At 50.3% G+C, this 20,841-nt stretch overlaps 1 protein-coding gene across 18 annotated transcripts in view; it reads left to right on the top strand.

The window, feature by feature from the left end:
* LOC102941765 (scavenger receptor cysteine-rich type 1 protein M130-like) overlaps positions 1-20,330 on the top strand; it is a 72,362-nt gene extending 52,032 nt beyond the window's left edge. For 9 of the 18 annotated variants that reach the window (XM_043537665.1, XM_043537664.1, XM_043537660.1 and 6 more), the window contains 12 exons: positions 3,222-3,539; positions 3,619-3,933; positions 6,377-6,691; positions 7,261-7,323; positions 7,410-7,724; positions 8,152-8,187; positions 8,556-8,693; positions 11,622-11,717; positions 14,576-14,659; positions 17,891-17,980; positions 18,918-19,061; positions 19,902-20,330. In XM_043537665.1, coding sequence (XP_043393600.1) covers positions 3,222-3,539; positions 3,619-3,933; positions 6,377-6,691; positions 7,261-7,323; positions 7,410-7,724; positions 8,152-8,187; positions 8,556-8,693; positions 11,622-11,717; positions 14,576-14,659; positions 17,891-17,980; positions 18,918-19,061; positions 19,902-20,050 — 2,063 coding nt within the window. In that variant the 3' untranslated portion in view covers positions 20,051-20,330. The remainder of the gene's footprint in view (positions 1-3,221; positions 3,540-3,618; positions 3,934-6,376; positions 6,692-7,260; positions 7,324-7,409; positions 7,725-8,151; positions 8,188-8,555; positions 8,694-11,621; positions 11,718-14,575; positions 14,660-17,890; positions 17,981-18,917; positions 19,062-19,901) is intronic. The other 9 variants (XM_043537658.1, XM_043537657.1, XM_043537667.1 and 6 more) reach the window with 7 other exon arrangements.
* The last annotated feature ends 511 nt before the right edge of the window (positions 20,331-20,841 follow it).

Here is a 20,841-nt window from a genome sequence, read left to right as displayed (position 1 = left end):
TGACCACACTAAGTAGATTATAATCTTTGTAACGATACCTTACAAAAGACCTTTTGCATGAAGCATATTTCAGTTGCATTATGTTCACACTCATCAGCATACTTTCACAAAATCATACAGAGTGCAATGTCACAGCTCCATTTTACAGATGGTGAAATGGAGAGAGAAAAGCAAAGTGACTTGCCCAAGGCCACTCAGTGAGTCAGCAGCGGAGACAGGATAAAACTCAGTGTTTTGACTCGCAGCCCTGTGCTCATTCCACCCGACCTTGCTGCCTGACTGCAGAAGAGCAGAGCAGTCACATCTTGTCTTGACCCTAGCGGCAGTTGTGAATACTCAGTACTTCTGCAAATCAGACCCCATAAAAACTGGCTTCAGAGACCTGCTCAGTATCACCTGTGAAGTCTGCAGCAGAGGCAGGAACAGAACTGAGCTCGACTGAATGACGGTCGCTGCTCGAAACAAGAGCATCCTAGTTCTTCCTGCGCTCCCCTGCTCGTTCTCCACAGGCCTTCCAGTTTCTAAAGTGAATGAGGCAGGGGTCATACAAGCAACAGCCGAACGCTGCACAACCCCGATTTATCCATCCTGGGCACTGAAAGTGGCCAGGGCCCTGCGGGAAAATAATTCACTAGAAAATTAATTTTAGTGGCCAGCCAACCTGGTTCCCTTGTGGCTAAATGGAGCCCGTCTTATGGGTCTATAGATGCACAGAGTTTTAAGACCCAAAAAGGCCATTGTGATCATCTGCTTCTCCCCTCACCACAGGGACCCCTCCTGCTTAATGAAGTTTCAGCTCCCCTCTCTGCCCCATCTTCTCATCCATGTACAGAGTCTCCATAGGGCTTCTTGCCTGGCTGGAACTGGGGTCCTTACAGAGAAACCTACTGCAGAAGCCCTGGATTTCAACCTTCTTCCTAATAATGGACACGTAGCTTCCAGGACTGTCTCCCACAGAGCCCAGAGTCTCTGGTGCTGTTACACACCATGACTAAGCCTATGTGGCCCTGCCCAGAACTCTCAACAGACGTCTACTCTCCTCTTTACAACTGATACCTTTGTACCTTGCGGGTAATTCACCTGGCAGTTCTCCTGCTTCTCACAGAGGCTGCTACCGGCATTCCTACCTGAATTCCCTGCAGCCCTGCCCTGCCTCTCCTGAACTAGCTACCCAGCCCAGACCCTGGTTCTCGGAGGGAACTCCTCAGCAATTGCTGGAAGGAGAATCCCTTCTAAGGAAAAACACCTGGTCCCTTCCATACGAGCTCCATCTGCTGTGATCCCATCCGGCCTTCCTGCGGAGCTGTGGTACCCAGTTATATCCATGAGCCACCTCGGAAAGCCCCAGATCTACTCTCTGCCCTCACACTACACTAGCAGCATACCTAGGACAGGAAACTTGGGTGGGCCCCAGGTTTCAGGGGGTGGGCAGTGACGGGAGGAGCAGAGATTGGGGTGCAGGAGGAATCCAGTGCCCTGGGAAGGGGGCAGGAGGAAGGGGGGCTCTCCTCCCTCCACCCCTTCCAGCCGAGCCTTACCGCTCAGCAGGCACCCAAAGCTGAGGCTGCCCAGGGCACACAGGCTGCGGGGCTTGCCTAGGGTAACCAGATAGGAAATGTGAAAAATTGGACAAGTGGTGGGAGGTAATAGGCACCTATATAAGAAAAAGCCCCAAATATCAGGACTGTCCCTATAAAATCGGGACATCTGATCACCTAGGCATGTCTTTTGGGCAAAGTGGGGTCCCACTAGGTCTCAAGCTCTGCTCACCCTTCCCGACCCTGGCTCAGTGTCCGTCAGCCCAGCCATATCCCTTTCCTGCCGGTGCCGGGAGCTGCTGCCCCGGTCTCCGGCCCCAGCACTAGCCCCACCCAGACCTGCCCTCATGAGGCACACCCCCCGCGGGGCTAGTGCTGGGGTCAGAGACCAGGGAAGCAGTGCATGGCGCTGGCAGAAGAAAGATGAGGCCAGGCTGACGGACACCGAGCTGGGGATGGGAGTCCCAGGCTGTGGATTCGGGGAGCTCCGACCCTGATTTGGGCGGGTCTGGATGATCACTGGGTGGGCCACAACCACCCATGGCTACACCCCTGCACTACACTAGCTGCATGCAGGCATTTTCCTGGTCCAGTCTTAGGGTGAACTCCTGGCTCCGTTGAAGTCAACGGAGGTTTTACCATTGCCGTCAGTGGGGCCAGGATTTCACTCTTAGCCTTGAAATGTTATTTGGCTACCAAGATCCTTGAGCTGTTTGGATCCAGTGCGCACACACTGCACCCGTCAGGTTGCCATACTAGTACATACTGTACCCGACACAGCCAGTGGGTGTGCCCTGCACTGACTCTGCTGTTGTCTTTTAACAATGCCAGTCTCTCCTGGCTGCACCTGGGTCTGAACTCGGGGAGTAATTCCTAACTTACCACCTTGCTGTTGGACTCTCGGATTCTGAGACACACGCAAAGACTGAGATTCACATCCCAAGGGAGTCACAATATTCACCAACAAAGCATGTCCCCTTCCCCGCCCCACACACAACCTGTTTCTTGTGCTATGAATTGATCAGCAGGAATCTCACGTTGGACTCAGAGATGACACCACATTTCAGGGGACAGCTCCAGTCAGAACCACCAGTGCCAGGAACTATCTAACACGAGGAGCTCCTGCACTGGATCCACGTGAACCAAGAAAGTTGCCACCTACTAAGCAAAGATCAAAGGGAACTAAGGGAATTTACCAACAATAACCTGTTCCTGACCACCGTGAATCCTGCTCTTCCATTGGCCAAACTCCCTCAAGGCAAACTTGCCTAAATCACTCACGACCCACCTGCTAAGTGCTTGTGCAGACACCGTTCACTGGCTTCCAGGCATTTAAGCCTGGATAAAGTGACAACAAACCTCAGCAGCCATTCCACCACCACACACAGAGACTATTTTCCCAATCAGTAATCTGCAGGAATTCCCTCGCTCACTCATTTAGAGAGTCCGTTGGCAAGCCCTTGTGTCAAGCTCAGAGTTTTAAAATCCTTGCAGCACCTTCCACTTATAGATTCACAGGAATAAGTGTCTTCTGACAGAGGTTGTTCCCTTTAACACGGTGACACACTCTGATCACTGGCTTATACCTTCTTATTGAGAAATAGTCCACGATTTCATGTGCATTATTTCTAGTGTATAAGAGAGAGTGTTATTCAGTGTATTTCCCATCTCTCCTGAGCCCAGGTCACTCTGAATCATTCAGACTGCTGAATGGAGAGAGCCGGTGTGATGGGAGAGTTGAGATTTCCCTCCGTGGTGCGTGGGGCAGAGTGCTGGATGACCAGTGGGACATGAATGATGCCAGCGTGGTGTGCAGGGAGCTCCAGTGCGGAGTTGCTGAGAAAGCTTATAACCCCCCTAAGTCTGAGCGAGGAACGGGCCCCGTCGGGCTGAAAAGTGTCCGATGTGGAGGAAATGAGACTCGTCTGACTCTCTGTGACAACTCCACATCTGAGACAGCCCAGGCAGGAATTGCTGAGGACGTCGGTGTCGTTTGCTCAGGTGATTCATTTCCAAATCTCACAAACATTGTCTGTTCAGTAGGAAAATACATATTAACAGCTGGGATCCATCTCTGCAGGGAGCAGGCGGATCAGACTGGTGAATGGGGCAGGTCGCTGTGCCGGGAGAGTGGAGATTTATTACAATGGCAGCTGGGGGACAGTCTGTGATGATTTCTGGGACCTACCGGACTCCAATGTTGTTTGCAAACAACTGGGATGCGGACGCGCCATCAATGCAACTGTCTCTGCTCATTATGGGCAAGGATCCGGGCAGATCTGGCTGGACGATGTGAACTGCTCTGGGAATGAATCCGATCTCTGGGCGTGTCCTTCCGGGGGCTGGGGCCAGCACAACTGCAGACACAAAGAGGACGCGGGAGTTCTCTGCTCAGGTGTGGTTTGTGAATGCTCTTCTGAGCCTGGTTACCAGGCAATTTAATGGAGGGGGCAGATGTTTAAGGAGCTCACTGAGAGTGATACTCTCCCCGACTGTCTCTGCCTCCTTTTCCCCAGTGTAATTACCTGCCAGGTCACCATTAGAAAGTCCTCAGCTCCCTCCCAGAGGTATTGGAGATATTGCAAGATTTCCCTAATGTTAGAAGGCTGCGTCTCAGGTGTCTGAAGGGGATTGTATCATGGAAAGCAGTGACTGAAAAGGATGTAGGGTCCTAGTGGAGAAATACCTGAACATGAGCTCCCAGTGCCGTGTGTGGCAAAACAGGCTAATGAGAACCTTAGATGTTTGAACAGGTGAGTAGGAGTCGGGACTAAATTTTACTGTTGTATATGGCACTGGTGAGACAGATACTGGAATACTGTGTCCAGTTCTGATGCCCACAAAAATTGGAGAGGGAGCAGAGAAGAGCCACAAAAGTGATCTGATTGTTTGAATAAAAGCCTTATGGGGAGAGATTTAAGATGCTGAATCTGTTCAGGTTAATAGAAAGATCAAGAGGTAACTTGATTACAGGGCATAAGTTCCTTCACAAGGAGAACATACCACTTACTGAAGGATTCTTTAATCTAATGGAGAAAGACAGAACAAGAGTCGATGGCTGGAAGCTGAAACCAGACAAATTCACAACAGAAATAAGGCCCACCTTTTTAACGGTTAGGGTGATTAACCATCAGACCCAACTACCCGGGAAATGGTGCATTCTGCATCTCTTGTAGTCTTCCTGTCTAGACTGGATGCATTTCTGGAAGCTATGCTTATGTCAGACTCCATTTATTGGGATCTATGCAGGTGCTTTACAGAAGGTCAGACTGTTTGATCTCATCATCCCTGTCATGCTGTCTGGAGCGGCTCACAGCTCTGAGTGCCCACCTCCGGGCAGACTGTGAAAAACAAGCAACACCCCGAACTGGTGCTTTGTTCTATAATTAGATTTCACCAAACCAGTAACAGATGTGAACTTCTGGGTCACTATATCAAGCCTACCATGGGGTCACAGACAGTCCTCTTAGACCAGTGGTCACCAACCGGTCGATTGTGATTGATGGTCGATCCTAGAGCATCTCCCACTCAATCGCGATCTCCAGTGGCACAGCGAGGCTGCCACTAAGATAGGCCCCCTGCCTGTCCCGGCCCCACGCCACTCCTGGCAGGGGCCAGCATGCCCCTGGAGGCAGGGGGACAGGGGTCTCCCTCCATGAGCTGCTCCTGCCTGCAAGCACTGCCCCCTAGAGCTACCATTGGGTGAGAATGGGGAGCTGTGGCCAATGGGAGATGCAGGGGTGGTGCTTGCAAAGAGAGGCAGCATGTGGAGCCACATGCTGCCTTCCGGCCCCACACCCAGGGGCTGCAGGGACGCGTTGGCCCCTTCTGGGAGTGATGTGGGGCTGGGGTAGGCAGGGAACCTGCCTTAATGGGTAGGCAGGGAACCTGCCACTCTGTGCCACCGACCGGGAGCCACCACAGGTAAGTGCTGCCTGGCGGGAGGCGGCACCCCGACCCCCAGCCCTGAGCCCCCTCCCAGAGCCAGCACCCCAAACCAGCCCTGAGCCTCCTCCCAGAACCAGCTCCCCATACCCCCTCCTGCACCCCGATCCCCCTCTTACACCCAAGCCCCAGCCCTGACCCCCCTCCCAGAGCCATGACCCTGAACCCCTCCTGCACCCCAGCCCCCTGTCCCAGCCTTGTGAAAGTGAGTGAGGGTGGGGGAGAGCGAGTAACTCAGGGGGGTCAAAGCGATGGGAGGAGGCCTTCTGCATGTATTTCTCCATGGGTGTGATAAGGCGATTAACCAATTGTGATAATCTTTGATGGCCCATCTGATTTTGATAGTCATTGGGGATGGATGGGGGCGAAGATTCCCATGCCTGAGTTCACAAATTCAGAGCAAACATTTTCAGTTATAAAGCAACATTTACATATTTTCTTGGAGCACGGACCGCAGACATTACAAGTGAGATTAATGCCTGCAGCAACTAACAGCCATTTCATAGACTCTAAACACAAAATACAGTCTTACAAGATTAACACATGTTTTGAGCAAAACTAACATACATGTGACCTGGTCAGTTTTAGCTAATGCCTGCAGCCTGGGCGAGAGCTGGCATCTGGCCTGCCAGTGTCAGAATCCTTTCGGGCCTCAATCTATTACAACCTGTATGTAGCTGCTGGTAAATGGTGGCCTTCCAGAGATGCCCACGGTATTTCTATGGGGCCTGTAGTGTCTAAAGGAGTCTCTTACTCTTGGAGTGGTTCTCTAGCCGTTGCTCCTGCAGAATGATGCACAGAATTGTTAGCAATCACTGGGATTTCACTCTTCAGACCCCAGTTCATTTCAGAATCAGATGATTTAAAATCCCCTTTTCTGCATTTCCTTCTAGAGTTCAAAGATCTGAGGCTGGTGAGCGACAGTGACTGCGCTGGGCGGCTGGAGGTTTTCTACAATGGGACGTGGGGCAGCGTTTGCTCCAATGCGATGTCTGGAGTCACCCCAACAATTGTCTGCAAACAGCTGAACTGTGGGGACGGAGGGCAGATTGCAAGAGACTTTGAATATGGACCAGGTTCTGGTCCCACATGGCTGGACCACGTTGCATGCAGTGAGCAGCACAGCTCCCTCTGGCAGTGCCCGTCAGAGCCCTGGAATCCAAAGTCATGTGATAACCGAGCAGAAGAGACCCATATTTCTTGCACTGGTAAATCTGAAACTACCTGCATGTGCGTGTGCACACACGTGTACGTGATGTGTTCAATTAATTGAAGAGTTAGGAGAGAACGTGTTGTTGTTGTTCACATCTCAGCGTAGTGTTTAAATTCTCAGCACAAGATACAAGCATATTTTAATGGTCTTTTATAGGAACAAGCATTTGTCTGATTAACAACAAACATGGAAGTTAATCAATTCATTATAATAGAGACCGGTGTTACACAGTGAGGTAAGGTATTCTGAGAGCCAAGAAAAGCCTCTCCCTAGAGACCGTCATGAGGCAGCTCTGTGGTTATTAATCCTTTTGGGATCAACAATCAGAGATGGGCCCAGGCTGTGCAGTTTGGGTCAAGACTGAAATTCCCCACCAGTCTAGGTGCATGTCGTCCTGTGTGTCTGAGTAACAGCTGAATAGCAAATTAATTAGGTATTAAATGACCCAGAGTTCACATTTCAGTTCATACAGTGATGAAATTAGGGGGTTAAAATACAGATAAATTCTACTCCCACATCACACACACAGCCCAGTGCATTCACCTCTGCACTTTCTCTCCATAGGAAAAAAAGCAAAACCACCTCAGACCCTGTTTGTCGAATGCCCGAACTCTACAAGCTGCACAGGTATCTCTGCTTCTCACTGTCTCCCTCTTGGTCCCGAAGGACTTTCCCATTTCTCCCAGTAACACATACGTTTTCTGCATTTCCAGATCAGGAGAAGTTACGTGTCGTGGGAGGAGAGGACAGATGCTCGGGGAGAGTGGAGGTTTGGTACCGTGGCTTCTGGGGAACGGTTTGTGATGACTCCTGGGACATGGTGGATGCTAACGTTGTGTGTAAACAACTGGGCTGTGGCTCTGCTCTATCTGCCCCGGGCGAGGCTGCATTCGGCGAGGGGACTGGTCCCATCTGGGTGGAGACTTTGAATTGCAGAGGGACAGAGTCATCTCTCTGGGACTGTCCTGCCAAGCCCTGGGGTGAGAGTAACTGTGGTCATAAGGAAGATGCTGCCGTGAATTGCTCAGGTGAGTGACAGGAGATGTTTCTGCTACATGCTTTAATTTTCAGGTAGGAGGATGGATCAACCCCCCCTACCCCTCTTTGGTCCCAGACCAGGCCCTCCCATCTCCTGTGTGCTGGAGCATCCTGGATGTTGTGCGATGGATCCTTTCTCGGGTCAGATTGGCTCAGACATCAGTCCACAAGCACCCTGCATCCATCACAGGCCCCACTGTGCTGGTTTGTTACTAGAGTCCTCATTGCTGCACAGAGCACAAGGGGCGTGGGCCCTAAATCACTAACAAACAGGCCCTGTGCTGCTGTGAAGGACTTTGTGGTGGTGACAGCTGCACAGTGCCCCCAGGGACTCTCAGAGGTGAGGTTCCCCCAGGGAACAAACACATCACCTCCCCCTTGCTCCAGACTCCAACTCTTCTCCCTTTCCCTTTGCAGGTCTGACAGAGAGGACAGATTCTCTGAGTACCCCAGGTAAAGCATCCCCCTCCTCCCATCCAGGGTTAAATTTCCCTGGTGCTGGGTCAAGGCGGAGGAGCTGCAAGCTGCAGCGTGAGAGAAGGAGCTCCTTTCCATGGCCTGTGACATCTGAGGGCGAATGATACCTGGGTGGGAGCTGCAGGCCCTGCTGAGCAGGAGGATTCCTGTCTGTTGGCTCCAGCTGACAGGGCAGGGCCAATGATTTAAAGAGCAGCCTGTGAGCTTCCCTCATGGTGCACAGACTGTGTCCCAGCCCATTACCCTGCTGTCCTGGGCTGTGCAATGAGTGATTGGGGAGCTCCCTGGGGCCCCCTGACTCTCACAGGATAATCTCTCCCTGTTGCATGTTCATTTCCATCCAGCTCCCCCGCGCCGCCCTCCGACTGACAGTGGGAGAGTCACGGTGCCCGTGGTCGTCTGCATTATCCTGGGGGCCCTGCTCTGCCTGGTCTTAATCATCCTGGGAGCGCAGGTGCGAAGTGCCAGGGCACAGCGCAGAGGTGGGTCCTAACTGGTGTCACTGTGTGAAATGCTTCTGCATTAGCAGGGGGGCTGCAGGGTGTCAGGGTGTCAGTGGAACTCCCCAGCCATCAAATCTGGAGATGATACTGGCTAGGGAGGGTCACAGTTTCAGGGAAGCTGCACCTGTATCCCCCCACCTTCCGGTGATCCATTCCAGGAGTGCCCAGTCAGGCCTCGGGCCTCCAGCCATCACCTTTCTCTGGGTAGAACCCCCCATCCCACCTCCTACTGACCAGGGGGCTTTAAGGCTGCACAGCCCCCTGCCTTCCACTGTGATACCCCCAGCAAACCAGTCTGCCTACAGGCCAGCCCCATGCTGTGCTTTCTCCCCAAGGGCTATGAGCAGTGAATTGCCAGCAGTCCCAAGTCACCACCCAGCTCTCTCTCAGCAGACTGCACCTTGTTAGAAGGATAAAAGCATCACAGAGAAAACATAAAAAGAAAAGGAGGACTTGTGGCACCTTAGAGACTAACACATTTATTTGAGCATAAGCTTTCGTGGGCTACAGCTCACTTCATCAGATGCATGCAGTGGAAAATAAAGTGGGAAGATTTATATACCCAGAGAACATGAAACAATGGGTGTTACCATACACACTGTAACCAGAGTGATCAGGTAAGGTGAGCTATTACCAGCAGGAGAGTGGGGGCTGGGGAACCTTTTGTAGTGGTAATCAAGGTGTGCCATTTCCAGCAGTTACTGTAAACGGCCCACTTGATTATCACTACAAAAGGTCCCCCCCCCCCCCCTCGGCTTTATCTGATATGCCCACATATCTATTCAGGGGACACCATCACAGGGCCTAATAACATCAGCCACACTATCAGAGGCTCGTTCACCTGCACATCCACCAATGTGATATATGCCATCATGTGCCAGCAATGCCCCTCTGCCATGTACATTGGTCAAACTGGACAGTCTCTACGTAAAAGAATAAATGGACACAAATCAGATGTCAAGAATTCTAACATTCATAAACCAGTCGGAGAACACTTCAATCTCTCTGGTCATGCGATTACAGACATGAAAGTTGTGATATTACAACAAAAAAACTTCAAATCCAGACTCCAGCAAGAAACTGTTGAATTGGAATTCATTTGCAAATTTGATACAATTAACTTAGGCTTGAATAGAGACTGGGAGTGGCTAAGTCATTATGCAAGGTAACCTATTTCCCCTTGTTTTTTCCTACCCCCCCCGCCCCCCCAGACGTTCTTGTTAAACCCTGGATTTGTGCTGGAAATGGCCCACCTTGATTATCATACACATTGTAAGGAGAGTGGTCACTTTAGATAAGCTATTACCAGCAGGAGAGTGGGTTTGTGTGGGGGGTGTCGGGGGGTGAGAAAACCTGGATTTGTGCTGGAAATGGCCCAACTTGATTATCATACACATTGTAAGGAGAGTGATCACTTTAGATAAGCTATTACCAGCAGGAGAGTGGGGTGGGAGGAGGTATTTTTTCATGCTTTGTGTGTATATAAAAAGATCTTCTACACTTTCCACAGTATGCATCCGATGAAGTGAGCTGTAGCTCACGAAAGCTTATGCTCAAATAAATCTGTTAGTCTCTAAGGTGCCACAAGTTCTCCTTTTCTTTTTGCGGATACAGACTAACAAGGCTGCTACTCTGAAACCTGTCACTATGAAAGAAAACATAGAAAACAATAAAAAATTCCTTCACACTTACTGAATGTATCAGAAATCATCTGCCTTCCTCATGGGCAGCCTGGGAGTCAGTGACTCTAATCGGATCTCATGCTTCTGGGCTTCAGCCAGTCGCCCGTGGGGGTCTGGAAGTGATTTGGGGAAGCCCCTATATTTGTTTTCGTCTTGTTTTGTTTTGTTTCTTGCCCTCCTCTGAAGCATGAGACATTAGCTACAGAGGGATATGTGACACTGGATGGACTGGACCACCGCTCTGAGGTGGTATAGAGAAACCTCTTTCTAAGTTGTCTGGCTGGTGTGTCTTTTCCACATACTCAGGGTCAAACCAATTGCCAGTTTTGAGGTCAGGAAGGAATTTTGCCACAGGTCAGACTGGCAAAAAGGGACCTTGGGGGATTTTTATCTTCCTCTAAAGCATGGAGCCTGCCAGGATTATCTAGGCATCCCTCACCTCGTCAGTTCCCTGCCATTGTAGGGACCTTGGGCATGGGTGGTACCTTAGTCCTCAGGGTTGTCCCTATGGGTGTGCGGGGCTTGGGGCGGAAGTGACAAATCCGTCACTTTCGGGACCAACCTGTCAATTCCGGGACCGACTGCCCCAGCCAATCAGTCTGCCCATGGGGGCCTCCAAAGCGCGGGGTCCGGAGAGGTCGCCCCGATTCGCTGTACCCAAGGGATGGCTCTGTTAGTCCCTCGTGTTTTCTACCTGTGGCACACAAGAGTTTATTCTCCTGAGGACTGAAATGCTTTAGTCTAAGTGCATCTTTAGGCTCAAACCTAGGGGTATCTGGGTGAATTGCAGTGGCCTGTGTTATACAAGAGGTCAGACTAGATGTTCTAATGGTCCTGTCTGGCCTTAAAGTTGATGAAAAAAAAACGGTTATCACCATTTTGCAGATGAGTGTAAACACCAGTGTGGGGGAAGAATTATTTAAGCTGCTCCAAAGGGGAATAACCAGGAATAATGGGATGAGATTGAAAAGGGAACAGTTAAGATGAATGTGAGGAAGCTCTCTGACAGTGGTCTAGCCCTGGGAACCATCATCAAAGGGATGCTGTGGAGAGGGACGTTGTCCCTGTCACCTGGCTCATTTAAATCTAGCCTGGACACAGCAGTGGGAATGTGCTGTAGGGCTCAGGCTGACACTGGGCCCAGTGGGGAGGGGCTGAATGAGCTAACAGTGTTTCCCATCTCTGGTTTCTCTGACCCTGTGCAAACCCTGCCCTTTGTTTTCAGGCTCCAGAAAACCCTTGGATCCCTTCTCTGAGGCCGTGTACGAGGAGATTGATTATAACCTGATGAGAGAGAAGCAGGAGATGTTCAGTCGCTCAGGTCTGTGGGTCTCACTCTTAACAGGGAGCAGCTATCTAATGCCCTTAGATGGCCTAATGTCCATCGGAGGCCCTGACCCAGAGTTAAATCACTGCAGCTTCAGCCCTGTGAGCTTGTCACTGGAGCTGGGCACAAGTTTCCATTATGAAATGTTTTGGTGAAAAATGCAGATTCAGAGACACCGAAACATTTCACAAATTCCTGTCGATTTCATCCAATTTTTCCAAATGCACACGGAATGATTCATTTCATTTCAACACTTTCTAAAGAAAACATTTTGGTTTTTTTTCAATTTGATATTACTTTTCCATCAGAAATTTCCTTTAATTTTATCTATCTATCTATCTATCTATCTATCTATCTATCTAATCCATTTAAAAAACCCACATATCCAAAAGAACATCAAATGGTTTCATTCAACATGAAACCATTTTTTTTTTACTTTTGCATTTGCCAAAATTTCCAAAAAAGTCATTTTTGGCTCAACCCAAAACATTTTTTTATTGTAGTATTATTATTGTTATTTTTACAGTTGCCAAAGAACCAAAACATCTGTTTTTTGCCAAGCTCTAGCGTCTGAGGTGAGACCAGCAGTTACTCATGTAGACTAGTGTTGCCAGGAGTCCAGTTTTTAACCAGAACCCCCAGTCGAAGAGGGACCCTGGCGGCTCCAGTCAGCATCGCTGGCCAGGCCGTTAAAAGTCCAGTCGGTGGCACAGCGGGGCTAAGGCAGACTCCCTATCTGCCCTGGCTCCATGCAGCTCCCAGAAGTGTCTGGCATGTCCCTGCGGCCCCTAGGCACAGGGGCGCCCATGGAAGCTCCGCACGCTGCCCCTGCCTCAAGCGCCAGCTCCACTGCTCCCATTGGCTGAGAACCACGGCCAATGGGAGCTGCAGGGGCAGTGCCTGCAGGCACGGGCAGCGAGCACCGCGCAGAGTCACCTGGCTATGCTTCTGCCTAGGGTTAAGACCTTCAGGGAACAGCGCAGAGCCAGGGTAGGCAGGGAGCCTGCTTTAGCCCCCCTGTGTCGCCAACCAGGAGCCGCCTGAGCTAAGTGCCGCCCAGCTGGATCCCACACCCCGAATCCCCTGTTCCAGTTCGGAACGCCCCTCCCACACCCTCACTCCCTCCCAGATCCTGCACCCTCCACCCACATCCCAACCCCCTGCCCAGGCTCTGAGACCCCTCCCACACCCAAACTCCCTCCTGGAGCCTGCACCCTGCACCCCCTCCTGAATCTCAACCCCCTGCCCCAGCCCTGATCATCCTCCTGCACTCGAAAACCACCAGCCCGGAGCCCCCTCCTGCATCCCAAACTCCTCATCCCTGGCCCCACCCAGAGCCCACACCCCCAGCCAGAGCATGCACCCCTCCCACAACCCACCCCCCTGCTCCAGCACTGATCCCAATCCTGCACTCCAAACCCCTTGGCCCCACCCCAAACCCGCACTCCCAGCTGGAGGCCTCACTACCTCCCGTACCCCAACCCCCTCCCCCAGGTCAGAAACCCCACCCACATCCAAACTCCCTCCCAGAGCCCGCACCCCGATCCCCCTCCTGCACCCCAACCCCCTTTCCCAGCCCTGAGCCCCCTCCCACACCCAAACTCCTTCCCAGAGCCCGCACCCCAAACCCCCTCTCACACCCCAGCCCCTGCCCCAGCCCTGAGCCCTCTCCCAGATCCCGCATCCTGCACCCCCCTGCACCCCAACCCCTTACCCCAGCCCAGAGTCCCCTCCTGTACCTCAAACCTCTCATCCCCCACCCTACCCCAGAGCCCCTTCCACATCCTGAAACCCTCATTTCTGATCCCACCCCAAAGTCCACACCCCCAGCTGGAGCCCTCACCCCCTCCCACACCCTGACCCCTTGCCCCAGCCCAGTGAAAGTGAGTTGAGGGTGGGGAAGAGTGAACGAGAGAAGGAGGGGGGCTTGAGTGAGTGGGGGGCAGGGCCTCAGAAAAGGGGAAGATAGGGACAGGGCCTCTGGAAAGCGGTGGGGCAAACGTGTTTTGTTTTGGCTCCCTTCCCACCATGCTCTACGAGCCTCAATTGTAAGGACAGTTAATGTCACCGTGCCCGTCCTGCAGTCTTGGAGTGTAACCAGTGAAGGGTCAGGAAAGTGACTGTCTGGGGTCAGGCTAAACTATCATTTGAAAATTGCTCTGGCAATTTGAAATTTGGGGCAGGGGATGTTCTGTGTCCCCCTCCCACCACAGCCACTGGTCTGCTGGGTGGGATCCTTCCTGACCCCGGAGCAGAGAGATCAGCCCAGGAGAGCCTCACGGCTTTGAGTCCTGGCCCTTTTATCCTTTGTGCCATTTTGTCTCCATGTCTGATGGGAACATCCTGCCCCAGGGCTGTGCTGTGGTGGGGCTCTGGGCACATGCTCAGGGCATCTCCCAGCACCACTTCCAAGATAATGAGAGTGAATCACAGACTCTGCTCTGGGCCTGTCTTGGCCTAATCTGGAAACACCATGGAGAGCTGATCAACTGATTCATGGGGGAGGTGGATATTTACCCTTAAGCAGGAGGAGTCCCCTCTGTGGCTGAGGTGGCCAGGACCATTGTGGAACTTCCCTGGATCAGCAGCCAGACATGTGCCCTTCGCTCACCCCAGGATATTTCAGGTCAGATTGTAGAATCCCCTCAGTCACATTTACCCCAGTAACATGGAGATTTCTCTTGGGAACGGTGTGTCAGCCTCTCACCGCTCAGAATCGCTGTGATTCAGCATCTTCTCTGGAAGGAGGAATAGACTGAGACTGGAAATCCCGCTCCAGGCCCCGGATGTGTTCCCAGTCCCTCAGTTCTGCTGTTCTCACTCTGATGAATTTCTGGTTCTCGTCTCTCCAGTCTCCTATTCAGATGACTCAGTGACGAAGCTGCAGTATTACACCGGGGACAGCGAGGGGGAAAACGATCCTGGATCAGAACAAGGTAATGGGGAGGAGTAGACTTAGGCTGAGAGACCCAAATCTGGGCAGAGAACAGAATTTCTATGACGCTTGCTGCAATCGCAGCCATTTCCCCTCACACGGTTCCCATTTTACACAGTCGGGTCTAATCCCATTGAACAGGATTTCTGTCAGAATCTCAGGATGGAAACATGTGACCATCTCCTGAGCACAGATCCCTCTGAGTGGCTCCCAGTCACCTCCCCAGGTGAGGAGCTGGAGGAGACGGGGTCGTTTCCTTGGGTGTCAGGCATCAGTGCACAGCAGGGCTCATCTTACACCCATGAAAGAGAGGGGAAGATTGTCCTGTGTTGTTATTACAGATGGGCTCAGACCAACTCACTGATCTGAACCCACCAGAACTCTGTGGGAGGGGGGATTTGCAGATTCTGACCCCAGCTTCGTATCTCAGTTTTGCAGCTGGCACCTGTCACTATATCAAGCTGAAGTAAAACCCTGGTTGTGAACTTCCTGGCCTAGGCCCATCTCTAATTATAAATGGGGTGGCATTTCTAACCCAGCTGCTCTCAAGGGGGTCTATGAATTTGGGCCCTGTGGGAGTTTAGCCTGTGGCTGGGGGAGGAGACACTGAGCAAATGAGCCAGTTCTCCTGAGAAGCTGGAGCGCTGCCAAGCTGAGCCCTGGGCTGCCTGAGAGGCTAGTGGTGAGCAAGAGCTCACAAAGGATCAGGCCAGTCACCTCCCAGCAGGAGATTTAATTCCCACATGTAAATGCTGACTTTTGGGTTTCCCAGTGGGTGCTTTCAAAGAGGTGTGTGTTGGGGGGCGGGTGTTGGGAGGAAGCACTCTGCCAGTCTTTGCGGGAGGCTCTTTTCAGCATGTTTAGACACTTCTTTCATATTCTAGTTATTGAGTGTGTCTAGCATTGGTATCTTTACTATTTTAATAATGATTCAGTTGTTGTGAACTACACAATTTCTTTCGCATGAATTACAGTCTATTAAAATCATTGCAATCACCTACAAGCTGTCTTCACTAACATCCCAATCTTATTTACATCTTGTTCCCTGGTATTGTCTTGATGCATGTTAAGGACAGCTACATTCTTCAGTTGCATCTGTCCCATTGATGACTGAAAATAATGTTTAAGTCTTCTGAAGCTGGAGAATGAGTTCAGGATGATACAGGCACCGTGAGAAGGATTCTTATAAATTTGCAGTACTCTGGAAACATAGTGCTTCCAGAGTACTGCAAATGACTCCACGATCTCTTTCTTGAGGGGTAACAGCTAATTCAAGCACCATCATTTTGTATGTATAGTTGGGATTATATTTTGCCATGTGCATGACTTTGCATTTAACATTGAATTTCATCTGCCATTTTGTTGCCAAGTCACCCAGTTTTGTAAGATCCCTTTGTAACTCTTTGCAGTCAGTTTTGGATTTAACTATCTTGAGTAATTTTGTATCATCTGCACAGTTTGCCACCTCACTGTTTACCACTTTTTGTAGATTATTTATGAATATGTTTAACAGCACCGGTCCCAGTACAGACCCCTGGGGGACATCACTATTTACTTCTCTCCATTTTGAAAATGGACCATTTATTCCTCCCCTTTGTTTCCTATCTTTTAACTGGAGTGCCTGGGAATGCTTTCAGGATCACCATCAAGCGGAGTGCCCCAGGGGTCGGTCCTGGGGCCGGTTTTGTTCAACATCTTTATTAATGATCTGGATGATGGGATGGATTGCACCCTCAGAAAGTTCGCACATGAGACTAAACTGGGGAGAGAGGTAGATACACTGGAGGGTAGGGGTAGGGTCCAGAGTGACATAGACAAATTGGATTGGGCCAAAAGAAATCTGATCAGATTCAACAAGGACAAGTGCAGAGTCCTGCACTTAGGAAGGAAGAATCCTGTGCACTGCTAGAGGCTGGGGACCGACTAGCTAAGCAGCAGCTCTGCAGAAAAGGACCTGGGGATTACAGTGAATGAGAAGCTGGATATGAGTCAGCAGTGTGGCCTTGTTGCCAAGAAGGCCAATGGCATATTGGGCTGCATTAGTAGGAACATTACCAGCAGATCAAAGGAAGTGATTATTCCCCTCTATTCGGCACTGGTGAGGCCACACCTGGAGTATTGCATCCAGTTTTGGTCCCCCCTCTACAGAAGGGATGTGGACAAATTGGACAGAGTCCAGTGGAGGGCAATGAAAATTATTAGGGGGCTGGGGCACATGACTTACGAGGAGAGGCTGCGGGAACTGGGGTTATTTAGTCTGCAGAAGAGAAGAATGAGGGGGGATCTGATAGCAGCCTTCAACTACCTGAAGGGGGAGTTCCAAAGAGGATGGAGCTAGGCTGTTCTCAATGGTGGCAGATGACAGAACAAGGAGCAATGGTCTCAAGTTGCAGTGGGGGAGGTCTAGGTTGGATATTAGGAAACACTATTTCACAAGGAGGGTGGTGAAGCACTGAATGGGTTACCTAGGCAGGTGGTGGAATCTCCATCCTTAGAGGTTTTTAAGGCCCGGCTTCACAAAGCCCTGGCTGGAATGATTTAGTTGGTGTTAGTCCTGCTCTGAGCAGGGGATTGGATTAGATGACCCCCTGAGGTCTCTTCCAATCCTAATCTTCTATGATTCTATGATCTAATTATCTTTAATTCATTAAATTAAATTTAATGAGAAGCCTTTTGTTCTCTTCATCACCCTGCCTCTGTTTATAATCAAACTCCCTGCCCCAAGGGCAGAAGTTGTTCCCAGCACGGAACTCATCACTTTCCACGCTCCGGCTCGGGCTCCTGGTTGCTGAGCAGCCACTATTTTTTTCCCATGGGTGCTTGAGCCCCGGAGCACCCACGGAGTCAGCGCCTATGTGCAGAGGGGAGGTTCCCCCTCCCCAGTGTAACAGGAAAATTCAAACCTGTCTGCAGAGATCAGCTGGATTCACACAGGCCGGCTCTGGCCTGGCAGCGCCCGTGTTCCAACCTGTTATCTCAGCACAGGCCCAGATCCTGCTCCCATGGAAACACGTGAAAGAGCTGCTGTTGGATTCTGCAGGGACAGGATTGGCCCCGAGTTATTTCTGGGACTCCTGTTTTACTGTAGTTCTCTGACTTGTGCCCTTCTCACCCTGGGCCCCTGCGACTTCCCCTCTCACGTGCCATGACAAACAGCTCTAGTTATAAGGGCTACTTGCACTGAAGAGACGCTGCTGGTGCCATGAGCTGAGTGTGGTGTTTGCTGTTCCAGAGGGAGTTTCCCCAAGGGGGTCTCAGCTGGATTACGATAACGTGGAGGAGCCTGCCTTGAACGACGTCCCCCAGACTCCAGAAGGCCGCGGTGAGCAGTGAATCCGCCTCCTGGAAGCAACGTCACCCTGACGAAAAACTAACTGTATTTTCCAGTAGGGACAATAGTGGTTTGTTAAGAAAACCAGGAAGTTCACCCACCAGTATTGTGTATTGCTGTAATGCTGGGTGCATTACATGACCAGGTGCATTACAAGAGCTGTGAGGAGGCCCAGGGGTAGGGAAGTGTGTGATGTCCTAGGTCATGACAGAGGCCCATTGCAGGGATGGAAGGGGCATTTGTGACCCTCACTGCCATGAGCGCTAAGGTTACTCACTATTTGTAAAGACAACTCACCGAAGCAGAGATTTCTACAGTGCAGCAATGTTCCTTGCCAGCCTTTCCTGACACGTGTCTATTGCAGCTTATATACACCTGTGTGAGAAACGTTGTGACAGGGGGTGGGTGGGATATGGAGATTTTAAACCCAAGGGCCCATATCCCACCCTTATTAGCTGGCTCAGCACCCAGTGGTGTCAGTAGGTTGGAGACTGATGGCAGTTTATGGGGTGAACTTTATCAGGAGAACACACTGAAAAGACATTATCTTAAAAATGTCAAGTTTAGGAAGCCGGGAACAAATTCTGGGCAATTCCAAGTCATTTAAATTTGTAATTATGATAATAACATGCCTTGTGGAGTAATCCCTCTGGACTAGACCCCAGTCACCTCTTTCTATAACTCCCCCTCTGCCTCGTCATCTGGGAGCTCTAGGATCCACTCAATCAGCAATTGAAATGTATCAAATCAGTGTGATATGTGAAATCCCCCAGTCGAAGGGTTCCAGGGGAGGGCTCCTCTTCCCGTCCTGAGGGTGGAAGTGCTGAGAGATCCCCAGGGACCAGTGAGGCTGGTGCATCTGCAGCTTGTAGATTATTTCTATCTTCACTGTGAATATTCTCTTAATTACTTCACATCTTCACACCAGATGCCCCTGCGCTGCCTGGAGATGTCCCAGGGGATGGTTATGATGATGCCAGAGAAGTGTCTGACCCTGAAGGTGACACTGGCTTGGGGCAGAATGATGAGGAAGGCACTGAGGCGAGTGACAGGAACGGGGATTCACAAACAGGTGAGTTTGCACTTCACACTGTCTCTGCAGAGTGGGAGGGCTGGAAATGTGAGGTACGCAGCAAGGGAACAAACCTGGCCAACCCAGTGCCTGTGAGAAAAACTCTCCTTCTCTCTTCTTTTCATTCCCTCTAAGCAGAGGCTTCAGTGCCTGCAATGGTGACAGGAAAAGTGGAGTCCTTGCTGTATGATATTTCATGATCAAACCAGCAAGATCCCTCAATCTCTAGGTTCAAATCCTTGTGTGGCTGCCACACCCTGGATGACTGGATTGCTACCAATTTACTGCGCGTGTATCTTTTGGGCAGAATCTTACAAACCAAAGTCCTGTTAATGCTGCGCAAATGTTAAAGAGCTTGTGACGCTTCCTGTAAAAGTTGGGCATTTGCCCATTGTCCTTGGCCAATATCTCCCCTCCCCTCCCCATTGTGTCCTCAGCAGAGACACCACCAGCCACCCCAGAGGAGGTGCAGTGGTGATGAAATGTGCATTGCTTCGTACTTGATAAGAATTATGTGTTCATGTTTGTTGTTAGGGCAGAGTGAATTATACAATGTCCTTAACTAAGAGCTCCTTGCTCGTAAGTGATTGGGTTTTGTACATGAAGTGACAGGTAAATACAGTTGTCACTTGGCACCTTTAAATGGTCTGGAAACCAAGGGTTTTACTTCCAGAATACGTACAGAGGTGATGGATTAAAACTTGTCATGAACCCATCAGAAGAATTAAGAGGGAACATTTTCTAACCCATACTGCAGAGTGCACTCCACCCTTGCTATGCAGCCAGACCTAGCTATAAAATGGATCCACTGACTGTATGTGTCTCCCTTGGTATTTTCAGGTTGGAATCTGCACTCACTAAGGAATGAAGGTGTTTCTGGGATGGAGAAGGAAACCCCGTTCCTGCCTCCTGGAGACACAACTTACGATGATGTGGGACACGGTGACTCTAGGAGATCAGTATCAGAACAATGTGATTGGACAAAATAACCTTGTGATGATGGAAAAGCTTTGCCTTTTTCTCTGAGAAATGTTTCCTTTGGCATGATGCCCAGAGACAGTCTCTGCCTGGTAGATAGACAAAGCAGGTGTTTTTATAGAATTTGTGAGAAGTTGCAGGAAATTCAACGGCAAGTGGGAAAAGGTTCACAAATTTCCTCTGTATAACTTCCCACTGATTGGCCAGGATGGACTTTTCCTGCTTTTTTATCCCTGTAATTTCTTCAGCTTCATTTTGTGCCTTTTTCTTATTAAATCCTTTCTGAAAGTCTTCCCCACAGTGGAAGTTTTTCTTGCCAGATCAATTGTGCAGTTTCCAGTGTTCATGATGGGGAGAGGCTGAGATTGAACAAACCAAAAGATAAGGATGGGCCACCTCTGGGTATGGCCGGCTGTTTGATGGGAGGTGAGTTTACACGGAATGTTCTATCATGCATGTGGTAAAAGTGAGAAACCAGCAAGAGAACATTCTGAGATGAGCAACAAGGTTGTTCCTAAACTGAATTCAGATTTGAAACTTTCATTGAATCCAAGGAGATAAATGGGAAATGTTCCTTGGATAATTCACACCTGAAATTAAACAAATGCAGAAAAGAATTCCCCATTCGTGATAAATAGAGAGGATGAATATTTCTGCTCGGATGATAAATGAATTTTATAGACAATAGTGACAAGGGGAAGGTTAATCAGAGTCTGGATTTCCACTGAACCAATAAGGCTACAACAAGTAACAAGTCACTGAGTTCTCACTCGAAACCCCATTAAAACTAATCATCTTCGCA

Source organism: Chelonia mydas, unplaced genomic scaffold, assembly GCF_015237465.2.
Source record: "Chelonia mydas isolate rCheMyd1 unplaced genomic scaffold, rCheMyd1.pri.v2 scaffold_76_arrow_ctg1, whole genome shotgun sequence".
Lineage (NCBI taxonomy): Eukaryota > Metazoa > Chordata > Testudines > Cheloniidae > Chelonia > Chelonia mydas.
This window is presented reverse-complemented; position numbering and strand designations above follow the sequence as displayed.